We start from the raw sequence: 18,255 nt of genomic DNA, 5'->3' as shown, positions 1-18,255 counted from the left end.
AGTAAACACAGTCCATGTGCAACATGTGTGGTATTGGAATATTGTTAATTCTGTTTGATTGTACTCCTTGGTAATTTTTCAATCGGAGGTTTAGTGATGAAGTTTGCTTATAAGGTTTGTTTTCCAATGATAAAGTCAGATCTTTATTAGCATACCCCTTTTTATTCAACTTAGATATTGCCAACTATCAGTTTCTTAATCGTTCTATTACTGTTTTTACAATGTCGTGATGCTATTAGGGGTTCTGTGGCCGTCCCTGAATTTTCTGGCAGTGAGGCGGGGAATAAAATAGTGTACGTGGGAATCATTGAGTTTAATCATCATTTAGCAGTAAATAAAAAACGAAGTGTACATTATTTTTTATCATGGGGCTATAGACCTTTTAGCACCTGTCTAGAACCACCACAGTGGGCATATCAATTAAATTCATTTATTATGGCACATACAAAAAAAATTCTTTCAAAACTAAGTCACTTCCTTTTATTTATTCATTTATTTATTTTTTGATGGTGTCTTAAAGTGAATAGTAGTAAAACTAACAATAGGATATTTGTGATAATTTGAAATGATTATAGTGAAATGTATGAATTTTTTAGGGGTGCAAATGCACCCTGGTAACCCACCCCCCTAATTTGTGCAACGATGATAATAGCATTGATAACATTAGCCTGTTATCTTTCATGACAGTACCTGCACGTCTTGTCCCCACGATAATTCCACGTTTCAAGTCGAAAGATCCCAACGCAACTACATGATCCATTCTTCCCCGCAGACACTCAAAAACTGTGGCCACGTAGGCTAACTACAATCTTATGTCAGCCGTTCTTCACTCTGAGCCTTGACCAGTGTCACAGAGCAGTCCATTCCTGCACAAGGGGGATGTAGTTAATGCATAGTCAACTCAGTGTACATCATGGTTATATAATCAGACTTGGAACAATATTGTCACTTCCTGAACTGCCATTTCTGTATTAATTGGCACATCATCAGTTGGAAGCCAGGTATATTATTATGGATGTCTGAAATGACCTTTTATGTGACTCAAACTTCACAACTACAGTTATTTAGTTGCAAAGTTTAAAACCATTACCAATCTTTGGTAATTAAATGCAAAATATTAAAAACACTAGAGAGATTGCAATTAGGTTGAGGACAAAATTATTAACAATGATTAAAGATGAGTTGATCATTTTAAAATAAATTTTTAGAAAGGAAATTACTATTTTGATGCATAGTTTTTTTTATATATATAATTTTCAGGGCAAAAATCTATTATACATTATCAAAACCATTCTTGAATATATGTTTATTCATGATGCTGAATCAAGTTTATGATATTAACCATAATTTAATGAGTTAATTTTTAAATATGAAATTAAATAATTTATACATTTGGGAAAATGATGGTCAGTGAAGCACAGGAATCAAATCAGACCAATAATCCCCATGCAACATAATCTGAGAATGTAAGACCATGCATTTTTTTCTAAAATGCATGGTCTTACATTTGGGGAATAGCAACTCCAAAATAACTTATACACTTGATGAGGTTGAATTAAAAACTGTAGAGAAAGAAAGGGATTTGAGATTCACAATACAAATAGTCATCAAGTTCTTCTCCAAGTAGTGTAGACTGGCAGCAAGGAATGTCCACATGTATTATCAATGATTTATGAAACATTTTCTTGGACATCAGTATGTTATAATCCCACTGTATAAGGCAATTGTAAGATCACACACGAAATACTAGTATCCAAGTATAGATTTTGCCTGTTCAGGTATAAAGAAACAACACAGGAAATAGTTGAGGTGGTATTAGGCCTACTGGGTGTTCTTAAAATAATGGGTACCTATATGAGTAAAGACTCCAAATATGTTGGCTACAGAGCTTGGCAACTAGGGAGACCTCATTAAGGTCTATAAGGCTGTGAGAGGGGTTAGTAAAATGTATGAAAGTGAAATTTTCACTGTTATAAATGATTTCAGAAGGAGGGACCAAAAATTCAAATTACAAGAAAAGAGGTTTAATACAGATTATGGGAAGTTTTCTTTTAGCCAGCTAGTTTTTAATTACTGGAATAAGTTTCTTCATAGATAGTTGAGATTTACAGCTTGGGAAGGTTCAAAGATGAGTTGGATAGTTACATGAGGTGGGGAACACATAGGTAATTTAGCATTAGTAAAGGCACATGATGCAAGAAAGCAGGCTTATATAGCATCAGCCAAAAAAAAAAAAAAACAAATCTGCTAATTTCACCCATCCACTCGCTCCAAATGTTTGTCTAGTTCTGACTTGAATCTATTTAAGCTATCAACTTCTACAATTGAATAAATTCAAGGAAGAACCAGAGAAACTATTAGAGGGAATGGATAGGTGAACTGGGAAGTTGTTTTGTTTTTTTTTTGGGTGATGCTGTATAAGCTTGCTAATGCTAATCAAATAACCAAGTACTCTTTGATAAACATACAAAATCAACTGTCTGTTCTCCTCCCCCTCATTCTAAGACCACACAGGATATTTGAAAGTAGATCATAACAAATTAGCATTTGCATTAGCAAAGGCACATGATGTAAGAAAGCAAGCCAAGCTTATATAGCATCGGTCAAAAAAAAAAAAAAAAAAAACCTTCTCATTTCACCCATCCACTCGCTCCAAATGTTTGTCTAGTTCTGTCTTGAATCTATTTAAGCTATCAACTTCTACAACAACAGATGGAAGTTTGTTCCAGCAATCAACCACCCGCTGGCTGAAGGCAAACTTCCGCACATCTATCCTACAACTGTCTTTCTCAATTTGAATTTATGCTCTCTTAGGCGATTATTCTGAGCAACAGGAAGAATTCCATCAGCATTGAGAATGCTCAAACCATTCAAGGCTTGATATACCTGAATCAGATCACCTCACAGGTGACTAGTCTCCAGACACTGCAATTTGCAAAGCCTAAGCCTTTCTTCGTAAGAGCAACCCTCTGTTCCATTCACTAATCTTGTTGCCCTTCTCTGTACTCGTTCCAGTAGCTCTACATCCTTCTTAAAATGAGGCCTTGAGACCTGTATACAGTACTCAAGGTGTGGCCTGACCATTGCCTTATACAACGGAATAATCACCTCCTTATTCCTGTATATTATTGACAAGACACCATGAGCTACTCTTGCAGACCGTCTGCACTGCTCAGAAAACTTCATATCTGCCTACATAATTACCCCCAGGTCCTTTTCATTCTCTACCACTGTTAGTATAGTACCACACAGTTGATACATTACTCTGGGGTTACTGCTTCCCATATGCAGTACTTTACATTTGTCAATGTTAAACTTCAGTTGCCACCTTTCAGCCCATCTGCTCAACTTTTCTAGATCCAGTTGCAACAGTGTACTGTCATTAACAACCCCACCAACCTTTGTATCGTCTGCAAACTTGGACATTTAATTTTTTTATTATTTTATTTATTTATTTTTATTATTATTATTTTTGCTGGTGTTACAAAAGTCTGTGGCTAATACTAGTCACAGATATTGCAGACAAACTGATCACAGAATCTGGCATACATCTGGGTAAGATAAAATGGCTACTTTATATATGTGTTGCAGAGGTATTCTAAATTGTGTAATCACATTACTAACTTTTAAGGTGCCTCCGTAGCCTGGTGGGCAGGAGCAGCAGTGAGTAGCACACGCTTCTTGATTAGACCGGGGTTCGAGCCCGTGACCACCAAATACGGAGGTTGCGGAAAGGTCAGGGAATGACCACTGCATATCCCCGGAGCAATATGGCCTTAGTTGCTAATGCTCCTAAAAAAAAAAACCAATAACCAAATAACTAACTTTTAACATTTATAACACACATCTAAAATATCTTTGAGTACAGTTGACTTATAAAAAAAAAACATTTATTATCAATTTATTCTTTTATTATTAGTATTAGTAATGGTCTTATGGTGTAAGGAAACCTAAGGCTTATGCTGCACCAGCCAAAAAAGAAAAAAAGAAAGAAAAAAAAAGTAAAATAATAATAAAAGAATCTCCCCACCCCTAAACTTAAATTTATGGCCCCTAGTTCTAGAATCATTTATAACCAAAGATTTCATCCTCATTCATTTTACTTTTGCCTCTCAGAGCCTTAACACCTCAATCAAGTCTCCTCTAAGGTGCCTGGTTTCCCAGCTGTGCAACCCACATACTCAAAGTGTTTCCTCATATGGACACCCTTTTGCCAATCTCACCAGGCGAGGTACCTGTCTTTGGACCATTTCAAGAAGCTCAATTTCTTTTTTTAGATGCAGTCTCCATACTTGAACACAGTATTCAAAGTGTGATCTAACAATAGCCTTATATAATGGGATTATGAAGTCCTTATCTCTACGATAAGAACGTCATCGATAGGACACCATGGGCCTTCCTTGTAACCTGTCTACAATGCTCGGAGAACTTTGTCTGACCGTATCATAACTTCCAAGTCCCTTTCTTCCACTAATGACTTTAATTCAACTCCACCAAGTGTATAAGTTATTTTGGGGTTACTGTTCCCCAGATGTAAGACCTTACACTTTGCTGGATTAAAGCAAAGCTGCCACTCTTCTGATAATCCCTAAACTATGTCTAGGCCAGTTTGAAGAAGCTCTGCTTGGCAGTGATCATTAACTATTATCAATCTTTACATCATCTGCAAATTTCAACATTACGCACCCTATCCCTTCATTGATGTTATTTAATTAAATCAAAAACAACAGTGGTCCCAATACTGATCCCTGGGGAACCCCACTGCTTTTCTTTTCTTTTATTTATTAATCATAATTACATATCTTTGATTTGGTAATAAAATATTTTGGAAATTTTGACTTTATTAAAAGAGATCTAAAAGTGTATATTGGTAAATGTTACAAGTTAGTACTATATCTATAAGTAAATATTATTTTTAAAAAATCCATATGCAAAGCAGTACTCTAAATTTTACCTGCCAGTATGCCAGGTTAGGTCAACTTGTTTTATTTATTATTAGTTTATTTCCTTCATGGCTATTGCTAGCAACCCCTCTCAGTTTTCGCTGATGAGATATTGTATACATGCTTTTGGTTATAATAAAGAATTATTTATTTAGTCTCTGTTCTTGAAGCTCTTATCTTAGTTGAAGATAAGGAAAGCATTCAGACTGCCCTTTTTTTGATTTTTGGTTTTAAAACAATCTTATACTTGTCTTTAATCATTGTTAGTATATTTGTCCCTCCCTTTTTTTCTCTTAATTGCATCTTCTCAGGCTTAATTTAATTTTTTTCCAAGTTTTCTTGCTTGAGTAATTCATTAGTGTTGGCTTGATCCTTCCTCTTCTAAAATTTGGGAATTTAAAGAATTCTGAAACATTTGTATAAGCTTTATTGGAACCAGACCTTCTCATAGGCCCCCAGAATGTGGAATCAGGCAGATGAATTATTTCTTTTCAGAGACAAACACCATCAGGGCTGCAATGTGAACAAAAATCTTGGATTTTCAGGAAAAACTTTGTTGAACCACTTTTGCTAAAAACAGGAAAGGAGATACCCCTCACACAATTAATTTGTAAAGTGATCAATTGTTCAACAATTGCATCTAATGCAATAGGAGACATACAAAGATATCCAAGCATTTTCATTAAAAGGTTCTATGAATGAGCCTGTTAATCATTCTATGAATTTTTCTATGATCCATTTGCAAGAGTGCATACTAATCATGGAGAGCTATTGGAGGGGAATAAGTTGGTGTTTGAATAGATAAATTTTAGAATATGCCTTCTAGTTGCTTAAATCGATATAAGGGAAAATTTAGATTACCTTATAGTAACATATTGTGTCACTTAATGCAATGAAATCCATTTTAATCATTTTCTGTATTTATCTTTGTTATTTTTTAAGCCTTTGTTTTTTTATGTTTCTAATTTATAGAGGAACATCTGCTTTGTAAAAAATATATATATATATATTTTTTTTAAATATTTTTTTAAATTCAATAGCTTGCTAAAAACAGGAAAGCAGATACTCTCATACAAATACTTTGTATGAGAGTAACTTTCTCTCGCTTCATTAAAAAATGCTATATGTTATCACTTGATACTCCTTATATAGTCACTTCATATCACTTAATATGTTTAATTAAAAAACATTAAAACTTCATTAAAAAATTCTATATGTTATCACTTGATACTCCTTTTATAGTCATTTCATATCACTTAATATGTTTAAGTTTTAAAACTATGTAGTCTATTTAATTCAATCCTTTCTGCATAGAAAGGAAAGTTGTGTGTTAAGTTTTTTAGAATATTTCAACCATATTTCACATTGACTGAGATTGATGTATGATTCTAGAATGAAGATTTTTCTCTCTGAGACCACAGCCTTGTTACTAAAATTACATTGTCACTTCATTGGTTTTGATAATTTCCTTGCTTTTCTGAGATGCACCTCCCTTCACTCTGAGAAAGAAGTCACATGGGACATAATCGGAGTTGTATAACAGGCATGAAACCTGTGATTTGATAGAAGCTAGGACATCAGTGTATGGAATACAAGGATTGACATTATCTTAATGGAGATTAGCTTTAGTAGTGGAAATGATGCAAGAGAGCAAGCTTATACAGCATCAGCCAAAAAAAAACCCAACACTTTCCATTTCACCTATCCATTCCCTCTAATAGTTTGTCTAGTTCTTCCTAGAATTTATTTAAGCTATCAAAAGCCGAGAATTAGGGTTGAATTTGAAAGTGTCTGCAATTCTGCCCAGACACGATAAGAGGGAGTATATGATAAGAGCCTTGTCGATCAATTCGGCCCTGGAAAGATAGTGCAAGGTTCAAGGGGTAGAATTTTTTTCAGCCTGGACTGTACTTGTTAACAGGAGAGATTGCTTCTACAGGGATGGGATACACTTAAATAGAAAGGGTGCAAGAATATTTGCTGATGCTATCGAGGCAGTGTTAGGTGGGTCAGAAAACTGCTAGCTTGGGGGGAGACAAAGACCAATAGATTGACAGTAGCCACTGGCAGAGGTGAAAGAGATTCTTGCACTGCTTCTATTAGAATGAGCAGAAGCCTGAAAAACAAGATGCATGATATTTCAGAGACTGCTGGGAGCCATTGCGGTACAAGTAAACACATGGGTTGTGTTAGGGTAGCTAAGAATAGAAACAGGTGCAGGTATACTTGCGTGTACACCAATGCTAGGAGTTTAGTAAATAAATTTGATGAATTTGAGGTATTGCTCAAAACATCGAAGGCAGATATTGTTGGGATATCAGAGACGTGGTGTCACACAGATATAAGGGATGCAGAACTGCAATTTGGGGAGTACAACGTCTACAGAAAGGATAGACAGGATAGGAAGGGGGGAGGGGTTATGCTATTAGTTAAGAAACACATAAAAACCAAGGAAGTGAAGCCAGTCGAAATCGCTGGACAGTGCAGTGTTGAGTCAGTTTGGTGTGACATAAACATTGGGAGATCAAAATTGAGAGTAGGAGTGTGCTATAGGCCTAATGACTCTGATGAGTATAATAAGGAACTGTACAGGGAAATAGAGTGGGCCAGTAAATCAGAGAGTCTTATAATGGGAGATTTTAATTTCCCAGATATTGACTGGAATTTGGGGGCTGGTTACTCACACACTAGCAGGGCTTTTGTGGATTTATTGGATGATTGTTTTCTACATCAGCATGTTCGGGAGGCAACTAGAGGGAGTAAGACTCTTGATTTGATTATCAGCAGTGATTCTTCATGCATTAAGAATCTGCAGATAAATGAACCACTAGGTGGCAGTGATCACAGTGTGCTGAAGTGGGATTTACTCAAAGAGGTAACTACCATTAGGGGTAAAGGGAAGGGTTATTGCTTCCGTAAAGGCGACTACGATGGACTGAGACAGTATTTAAATTCCATACAGTGGGACCAACTGATGATGTTACCAACAGCAAATTCAAAATGGGAAGCATTCAAAGAACTTATCTTGGAAGCTACTAGGCTTTACATACCAACTAAGAAATACTATTCAAGGTTTAGGCCAAAATGGATGTCAGATGAACTAATGAGGCATATGGCAGAGAAGAAAAATGCATGGGATACATACAAATTAACACATGACACAGAAGCCTATGATAGATACAAGTTGATATGCAACCAAGTTACAAAGGAGGTTAGGCAGGCGAAGGCAGATTACGAGAAATCCTTGGCAAGGGATGCAAAGAAAAACAGCAAAGAGTTCTTGACTTATGTAAACTCTAGAAGGAAGGGGATGAATCAGATTGGTCCACTTGATATTGATGGGTCAACTGTTGCTGATCCTGCTCAGGTAGCTAACAAACTAAATGAATATTTTGCATCGACATTCACACATGAGGAGTTATTCAGCGAGGGGAATGCCAGAGGTGTATTCAACTCTAGCAGTAAGCTACAGAATCTTGAAATAACTGGGAGTAAAGTGGAGGAGAAACTGTTGAAGATAAACACAAGAAAGGCACCCGGGGTGGATGGGATCTATCCAGTTATATTAAAGGAGGCAGCAAAGGAAGTAAGCAAACCCTTAGCCATAATTATGAGAGCTTCCTTGGACTCAGGGGAGGTACCCATAGACTGGAAATGTGCAAATGTGACCCCAATTCACAAAGGAGGATCAAAGGCTGACACAAGTAATTATAGACCTGTGAGCTTAACTTCTGTTCCAGGAAAATTAATGGAGGCACCGGTTAAAGAAGCACTGCAGGATCATTTAGACAAGACTTCAGTTATAGCTCGGACACAGCATGGTTTTGTTAAGTGGAAGTCTTGCCTGACCAACTTGATTGGATACTATGATGCAGTCACAAAAGAACTGGATGCAGGGAATAAATTTGATATTATATACTTCGATCTTAGAAAGGCTTTTGATACTGTTGCACATGGAAGACTGCTACACAAATTGGAGCAGTGTGACATTGGAGGCAAATTGCTGCTATGGATAAAGGGGTGGTTGAGGGGGAGAAGACAGAGAGTGGTAATCAATGGACACTGCTCATCGTGGACTGATGTTATTAGTGGAGTCCCTCAGGGCTCAGTGTTGGGTCCATTATTGTTTTCTGTATTTATAAATGATATTGATGATGGTATATCGGGCTTAATGTCCAAGTTTGCAGACGATACAAAGGTTGGCAGGGTTGTCAAGGACACTACTGACACTATGCTGCTGCAACAGGATCTGGAAAGGTTGAGCAGATGGGCTGAGAGGTGGCAAATGAAGTTTAACATTGACAAATGTAAAGTACTACACATGGGAAACAGCAACCCCAGAGCAACGTATCAACTCTGTGGTACTACACTGACAGTGGTAGAGAATGAAAGGGACTTGGGGGTGTTTGTGCAGGCAGATATGAAGTTCTCTGAGCAGTGCAGACGGGCTGCAAGAGTAGCTCATGGAGTATTGTCAATGATATACAGGAATTTTTCCAGCATGGATAAAGAGGTGATTATTCCATTGTATAAGGCGATGGTCAGGCCACACCTAGAGTACTGTATACAGGTCTGGAGGCCTCATTTCAAGAAGGATGTAGAGCTGCTGGAACGAGTACAGAGAAGGGCAACAAGATTAGTGAATGGAACAAAGGGGGTGCTCTTACGAAGAAAGGCTTAAGTTTTGCAAATTACAGTGTCTGGAGACTAGGCACCAGCGAGGTGATCTGATAGAGGTGTATAAAGCCTTGAATGGTTTAAGCATGCTCAATGCTGATGGGATTCTTCCTCTAGCTCAGAAAAATCACCTGAGAGGGCATAAATTCAAATTGAGGAAAGACAGATGTAGGATAGACGTGCGGAAATTTGCCTTTAGCCAGCGGGTGGTTGGTTGGTGGAACAGACTTCCATCCCTTGTGGTGGAGGTTGATAGCCTAAATAAGTTTAAGGCTCAGCTGGACAGGTATTTTGAACGAACAGAGGGGTGAAGTGGAAGTGGGTTTTTTTTTTTTTTTTTTTTTGGCTGATGCTGCATAAGCTTGCTTTCTTGCATCAAATGCCTCTACTAATGCTAATGCTAACCTCTGCAACAACAGATGGAAGTTTGTTCCAACAATCAGTCACCTGCTGGCTAAAGGCAAACTTCCACACATCTATCCTGCAACTGTCCTTTCTCAATTTGAATTTATGCTCCTGAGCAAGAGGAAGAATCTCATCAGCACTGAGCTTGCTCAATCCATTCAAAGCCTTAAACACCTCAATCAGATCACCTCACAGGTGCCTACTCTCCAGATGCTGCAATTTGCAGAACTGAAGCCTTTCTTGGTAAGTCCACCCTTTTGTTCCCTGCACCAATCTTGTTGCCCTTCTCTGTACCCATTCCAGCAGCTCTATATCCTTTCTGAAATGAGGCTTCCAGACTTGTATGCAGTGGCCTGACCATTGTCTTGTACAATGGGATAATCACTTCCTTGTCTCTAATAGCAAAATTCCTGTATTATATTGACAAAACTCCACAAGCTGTTCTCCAGGCAGCCTGTCTGCATTGCTCAGAGAACTTCATACCTGACTGCACAAGTATCTCCCCCAAGTCTTTTTCATTTTCCACTACTCCGAGTGCGTACTACCACACAGTTGGTATGTTACTGTGGGGTTACTGCCACCCATATGCAGTACTTTGCATTTGTCAATGTTAAACTTCAATTGCTATTTCTTAGCCCAGATCCGTTCACCTTGAAATACACATCATTACTTGTTGGTGCACCGTATGAGTGGGAAAAATATAACACTAAAAATCTGCTATTAAATGCATAGTATACATGTAAAGTGTTCCAGCACTCAAAAAATATTATCACTCTAATTTTAACATGAAATAACACATATTTTGGCCACTCTGTCCAGTTCACTACTGAGCTTCATTGGCTCTGACTTATATGGGTAAACCAGTGTCTAATTTCTTGTTACAGTTTTTTGCATCCACTCCTTTTCCCATTCTCTTACATACCATGCTCAGCTACAAATCTGGTTGGATTCTCCATAGCAGCCCATTCAGCACAATACATCATGCCAGCTAGTCTGCCACTCATTTCAAGAGGTCTAAGTTCAATTCTAGTCAATGAGCTTACACTTTGGGTTGTTGTTAATACTAATATTAATTTATTTATTACATTTCTGGTTGCTTAAGAATGTGTAGAATTCAGCATGCACAGTTTTGAGATGTTTGTAATTATTGTTTTTTTATCATATGCACAATATTTAATTATTTTTAAATATTTTCAGCACATCAGCCATCTGCTTGATATGCTCTCTGATATGTATGCGCAATAACAATAATGACTATTGTTGTCATTGTTATTATCAGCAAAAACATTTTATATTGCTTCTTCTGTTGTTGTAGAATTTTTGCCATCCAGGTCACCTGCTTTTCTCAAACAATTGTTGATTTTTTTTAAAACCTTTAAATTGGCCAAACAGAGGCATGTGCCCTCATGCATAGTTCATTCATAGCCTTGCCAAAGCTTTTTTTCAATCACATGTAAAATTTAAGAGCAGCATGATGTTCTGTGTGTATATCTGTAATGAATTTGGGAGGTATCTTTAAAAAAATGGTTCATTCACAATTTTGTCTGCATGTACGCAATAAGTGATTGTTACTTAGTTCAGCCAGTTTTGATGATGGTTGACAAATCACTGTAATAGTTTTAAAAATAACAGCTATGACTACTGAATTAGATATTGACAACTTCAGTTTTACTATGTAACATATTCAGTGATTACTTTCCATTAAAAAATATTATTCTTAATTTTTCTTGAATAATTTTCTTATTTTCATTTTTACTATTCAATTGTTATTTCCTATTATATACATTCCAGTTTTCTAATTTGTTGGGATCGGTGTATTGTAAAGGAAATCTTCAGTTTTCTTGTGATGGAAATATTGTGATTAGCCCTGTTGGGAACCGAATTACATTTTTTGATCTTAAAAGGTAAGCATTATTCCTGTATTCCATTTTCAGCTTTAATTTAATATTTTAAAATTGTATAACTGGAATATAAATTTCTGGATATATTGTTTTACTATGGACAGCTGCCAACAATTATATACAGTATTACAGTAGCAATTAATGTATTAATACATTAATTATCAAAAAAAATCTGACCTGACATTAGTTTGCTTATAATTACATTAATTAAACTTGTAAAAAGAATGATTACCAATTATTAACAGCATCAGTACAAGGTTAACTAGCAGTAATAAAAAAATTGTGTATACAGTTACTGCAGTTTGCAGTTTGTATATCAATTAAATTGTTGCTTGGGTTAAATTATTTAATAATTAAGGTAATAATAGATTAATTGTTGTCATAATATAATGTATAGCTAGTTTCATGAGTATCTCTTGTTGTGAACATATTTACATAGTGCCACTGTCATTCTAACTTGTCAGTATATGAAATGTATCACTTATTATTTGATTTATGGTGTATGCAACCAAACAACCAGCATAGTCTACCGAACAGCAGTTTGCCATTGTTAGCAGTAGTAAAATCCTACTAATATTTGAAACAAACATTTTCTATTTCCTATTAAGATTATCTTGAAAAACTGTTTGTTTAGATAAACTTAATCAACACCATCTTAATAAACATAGTTTATTAAGATGGTGCTGTCTTTAACACACAGATCACGTGGATATGGTGAACAAGACTGGATGGCTATAATAGAACTGACACAAAAATTCATGACTATTTCTTGGAATGATATTCAGTTATTTTTGCAGTTATGTATGCCTTGTCAGTTAACAAAAATGTTAGTTTTTAAGCCAATTTTTTTTTTTTTTTTTTAATGCAGCTCAGTTCACATTGTCAACTTGATTAAATTTACTTCTCATTCAGATGGGAAATATAAATTGATAATGGTTTATTGAATTTATATTTCCAAGAATGTTATTTTCTTAAAACATTGGAGTCTAAGAAAGATAAAATTTTTCTACTAACTTGGGTAGTTTATATGTGAAGAACTACATGCTATATTTATATATTGTTATCAAGGATTAATGTTACTGTTTAAGTATTACTATAAATTCATCAGAGTTTGTCAAGGTTATTTTACCAAGTTTATTGTTTGTAACACATTTAAATCTAAGAAAGCAGATGTGTGTCTGCTTTTTTGAATTATAATATGCCCTAACCGTTTACATCATGCCAACAGACAAAATTAAAAAGGAAACAGTTGACAGTGTGAATAAAATATATCCTAGACTGATTCATATTCAGTCCAATATTTCCTTTTTCATTTGTAGTTAAACAAGCTGTGCATTATATATTTTATATTATTATTTTTAATTTTCATTAATGAGTCAGGTTTTAATGTCATTAAATTCAAGGGCTCTGCATCTGGACAGTCATAATCCCAGGTTAAATTATCAACAGAGGGAGAATGTGCTCAACATGTCAAAAAAGAATTTATTCTTTTTTGGGGTATAAATACAATTAGATATGAAGTTCTTTGAGCAGTGCATTAAGCTGTTGAGGTAGCACATGGGGTTTCATCAGTGATATACAGAAATTTTGCTGTTAGAGATAGTGATTATCCCACTGTACAAATCAGCAATCAGACCACATTATTGCTATACAAGTGTGGAAATTTCATTTCAAAAGGGATATAGACTTGCTTAGAAAAAAAAAAGTTAGAGGAATATACAACTGTCTATTTCTTAACAAGACTGTCATCATCAACCATATTTGCCAATCACATGGGCTCGAAGTATATAAACTCAAGTAGGTGTATTACAGCATTTCTGTATTAATCATTCAGCTATGTGAGGGGTATAATTTAAGGTAACAGAATTAGTTAAGAATGTAAAGGAATATTCTACAGGAGGAAAAGGCTTCAATTCTGTAGATCGCAGGGTCTAGACATCAGGCATCTGCAAAAGGATCTGAAAATTTAATTTTAGTCAAGGAAAAATAACTGTATATACACAAGGATAAAATTATAACACATTTGTAATATGTGGGAGACTAAGCTTTGTATGACAAGTAAGGGTATTGCATTATAGCAATGAATTTTGTTGCTCCAAAAAAAGTAGGCACCAGAAGTAAAAAGTTGAGAAACATTGATGCATGTGTGTGTGTGTGTGCACAAGCATATATGCACATACGAGCGTGTGCACACACACACACACACACACACACACACACACACACACACACACACACACACACACTGATTTGCTGTTCTGATCTGTGCATGATCATTTGATTAATGGAATTAATGGAGTTCCAATATATTTTGTTCTGTTATATATTATTAGCATACAGTACATTTATTTATTATAATTTTTTAGTAGAAAAAGCATACATTAACCATTCATTAGTTTTAATATAAAATCCTGACAATAACAGGTGGAAGTTTGTTTCAATGATCAACCACCCACTGACTGAAGGGAAACTTCTGCATATCTATCCTGCAACTAAGGATGCATCAATTAATTGGTACATAATCGGTAATTGGCCTTAATTATTTTTGATGGCCTTAATTATTTTTGATGTGCTATACATGACGATAAATTGCAACTGCATAATGCTAGTTTGCACTTATGTTTATGTAGAACTTTTACAAACTTTAGTCTTTTCTCAAAATAAATGAATGTTGAGTTTGCCCTTACTATTCACAACTCCTCGTATATGTAGTCAGAGCAAGAGGAAAAATGCCATCAGCATTGAGCTTACTCAATCCATTCAAGGCCTTAAACACCTCAATTAGATCTACTCACAGGTGTCTAGTGTCCAGGTGTTGCAATTTCCAAAACTGAAACCCTTCTTGGTAAAACCGTTCTTTTGTTCTCTGCACCCATCTAAATCCTTCCTAAAACGAGGCTTCCAGACCTGTATGCAGTACCCAAGATGTGGCCTTGTGTAGTGTCATTGCCTGTACCACTACCGTGTATAATGGGATAATCCCCTTCCTATCCCTACTAGGAAAGTTCATGTATATCATTGACAAAACACCATGAGCTGTAGCGCCTCCGTAGCCAGGTGGGCAGGAGCAGTAGTGCGTAGCACACGCTTCTTGATTAGAACGAGGTTCGAGCCCATGACCACAAAAGGTGGTAGGGTTCGGAAAGGTCAGCGAATGACCACCGCATATACCCCTGGAGCAATATGGTCTTAGTTGCTAATGCTCCTAAATAACAAACAACCATGAGCTGTCCTGGCAGCCTGTCTGTACTGCTCAGCGAACTTCATATCCAACTGCACAATTACCCCTAGGTCTTTTTCATTTTACACTTAATTTAAATTAAAAGTGATTTGCCATTCTGATATTGTTATTTATTTTTCTTTTTTTTGTTAGCAACAAATCAGAAACACTTCCAGTTGAAAGTAGATATAATTTTACTGCTCTTGCTCTTTCCCCAAATGGTTGCACATTAATTGCTGTTAATGAGCGTGAGTATTAATTTTTTATCATTATTAAATTATGTAATGAAAATCTTTCAGTTTTAATAATGTTTTTTTATTTCCTATATTATTGATCATTTGACCTAAACAACATCATGTTATTTTACTGTTCATTGGAGGTTGTCATTGCATTGCAGTAATATTTCCCCTCCCTCATTAAATGGCATCATTATAATGATATATATTTATCATTCAGTAAAATGTGTGAATTGAATATTTATTATGTCAGTATGTTTCCTATACCTTACTGAAGGAATATAAAACCTCTGCTTCATATATTTTTATACACTGTAAACTTCAATTAGATATAGTCTACAGAAATAACGTTCCAGAAACTTTCAATTCACTAAACTTTTCAAAGACTTCCAGACCAGTTGGTTGGTGCATTAATATCACATTTGCTCAAAGTTGCATGCAGGAAAATCGCTTTGCCTTTCATTGTGTAGCGAGTGCAGTACTTTTAAATAGGCGCCTCCGTAGCCAGGTGGGAAGGAGCAGCAGTGCGTAGCACATGCTTCTTGATTAGATCGGGGTTCGAGCCCGTCACCACCAAATACGGAGGATGCGGAAAGGTCAGGGAATGACCACCGCATATCCCGGAGCAATATGGCCTTAGTTGCTAATGCTCCTAAAAACCAAATAACAACAACTTTTAAATAGATGAAATCTGTAGGATATGTATACAGCTCATCCTGCTATAATGCAGAACACACTTTCTGAAAAGAGAAACAATGCATAGAAGAACACTATAGCATTCACATTTTCATATAACAATCAGAGACATATTCTATGATTGATATTAAAACTTGAATGCCATTAAATAAACATTTATTAAAATAAAACATACATGAGAAATATTGTTTTGTTGGCTAATTTTTCACTCAGAGGAAGGGGGGATATTTTTGTTTTGGGTCACTTTCTTTTTAAAGAATGAAGGTAAGGTCATTTACGTAGATTGCTTTTTCTCTCTTCTCAACAAATCTGTTGCCACTCATCAAATATCCAGTTTTATTTTAAACTTGTACCATTTTTACCAAAACTTTAAAACTTCCTTTTTTATTTCCATATTTAATGCTTTCCATTTTTTTTCCCACTTGTTTACAATACATTTTACACACAAAATATGTAACATGCACTCACGGACAACTTAAATTGAAATGATACTAGAGAGAAAGAGTGTAACTTGGCAGCACACGGGTTTTGTGCACATGGCTTTGAATTTTCACAAAAAAAAAAAATTAAAAATAAAAAATATATATAGAGAAAGAAAGGTAAGGTGGGTAAAGGCCTAGGAGGGCATTGTATGAAATTTTTTACTGGGAAAACAAAAGTATGACTAACACATGGAATGGTTATGAAAATATGGTGAATGTGTAGAATATATAGGACCTACACTGTGACCAGCACTAAGCAGCTAAGCCAAGAGGGGGGTAGTAAAATAAAATACACTTTTAGAGAATAATAGGTTAAGTAAACAATTTTTAAATAATAATGGCATTTTTTTATAATGCACAATGAGTTAATTAAAAATTAATATAAATAATATGAGGTTAAATGAATTACAACTAATAGAATAGAAAAGATAGAAAGAATATATAAATAAACAATCATAAACCAAGGTACATATTACGTTATCAAGAAGCCACAACATGACCTTGGTTTATGGTGGCAAAAGGTATTTCGATTAACCAATATTTTGATAAGTGCAAGTTTAGTTTTGATTAGCCAGACAGTTTAGTGCATTGAATGACAATGGCTTCCTTGGTGATCTAGAATCCACTTCCATTCAGTTTAAATGTTTAGATGTATAAAATTTAAAATAGAAAAAAAGTTATCTAATTTAAAATAAAATAATTTAGTAAAACATTTTGCCAAACTTGCACTAAACTGGCTGGCTAATCGAAATACTTTGTGCTTCCATAAATCATAGTCACGTTGTGGCTTCTTGATAAGATAATATGTAACTTGGTTTATGATTATTTATTTATTTATTTATATATTTTTTCTATCTTTTCTGTGCTGTTAGTTGTAATTCATTTAACCTCATATTATTACATTAATTTTTACTTAATCACTCTGCATTATACACTAAACCCATTCTCTGCTTAGGTTTAGCATTTGCTGCCTTTGATTGCACTAGGCTACTTCTCCAGTTTTCTGCTTTCTTGTTTCCACTTTCTTTTTATTTCATTCAATATACTGTATACAGTATATGGAATCTTTCAACATTTGATATATTTAATTATTACTACTTAAATTATCTTCAGCACCTTTCACCTTTGGATTCACATCTGGAACTACCTTTGGATCTATCAACAATAGATTTATTTATTTTTACAGAAATGATTACTGATTTTACTTCAGTAATTGTTCACTTCTAACTAGTTAAATAATGCATTGTAAAGACTCCATTTTGGACTACAGGTTATAATTCTTAACCTTGTTTCTCCATCTCAGGATATTATGTTATTCTTTACATGTTTCCTGCTTTTTATGCTTACATATGTAATTACTCATATCCTGGATTTAAATATTTTTATATGTAAGCAGTACTCTCCTAATTGGTAAAATTTTGATTTATATACTAGGATTATACAACATCCATATTTTGCTAAATATATAGTAGCCATATCACTTGGTCTACTTTCAATTAATTTTGATCTACATTCATGTTTTACTTAGCTTCTCACTGCTTTGTTCAATACTTTTTATTTATTTATGAACTGTTTTATGTTTATTTTCTGTATACCTTATGACTTTACATTTGTAAAGTCCTATTATTCCAACCACATTTCTACGTTATAGATATACTTTCTCTTTTCCAACACTACTCTTATGTATCTCTATGC

At 35.0% G+C, this 18,255-nt stretch overlaps 1 protein-coding gene across 1 annotated transcript in view; it reads left to right on the top strand.

The window, feature by feature from the left end:
- Window positions 1-18,255, top strand: part of LOC150079808 (periodic tryptophan protein 2 homolog) — an 84,229-nt gene continuing 65,974 nt past the window's right edge. The window contains exons 1-3 of the mRNA XM_090383239.1: window positions 1-114; window positions 11,817-11,929; window positions 15,300-15,394. Coding sequence (XP_090239365.1) covers window positions 97-114; window positions 11,817-11,929; window positions 15,300-15,394 — 226 coding nt within the window. The 5' untranslated portion in view covers window positions 1-96. The remainder of the gene's footprint in view (window positions 115-11,816; window positions 11,930-15,299; window positions 15,395-18,255) is intronic.

This window comes from Mastigoproctus giganteus, chromosome 10 (genome assembly GCF_048544385.1).
Source record: "Mastigoproctus giganteus isolate SK-2022 chromosome 10, ASM4854438v1, whole genome shotgun sequence".
Taxonomy (NCBI): Eukaryota; Metazoa; Arthropoda; class Arachnida; order Uropygi; family Thelyphonidae; genus Mastigoproctus; species Mastigoproctus giganteus.
The sequence above is the reverse complement of the archived record's forward strand: the minus strand, read 5'-3'. Positions and strand labels throughout refer to the sequence as shown.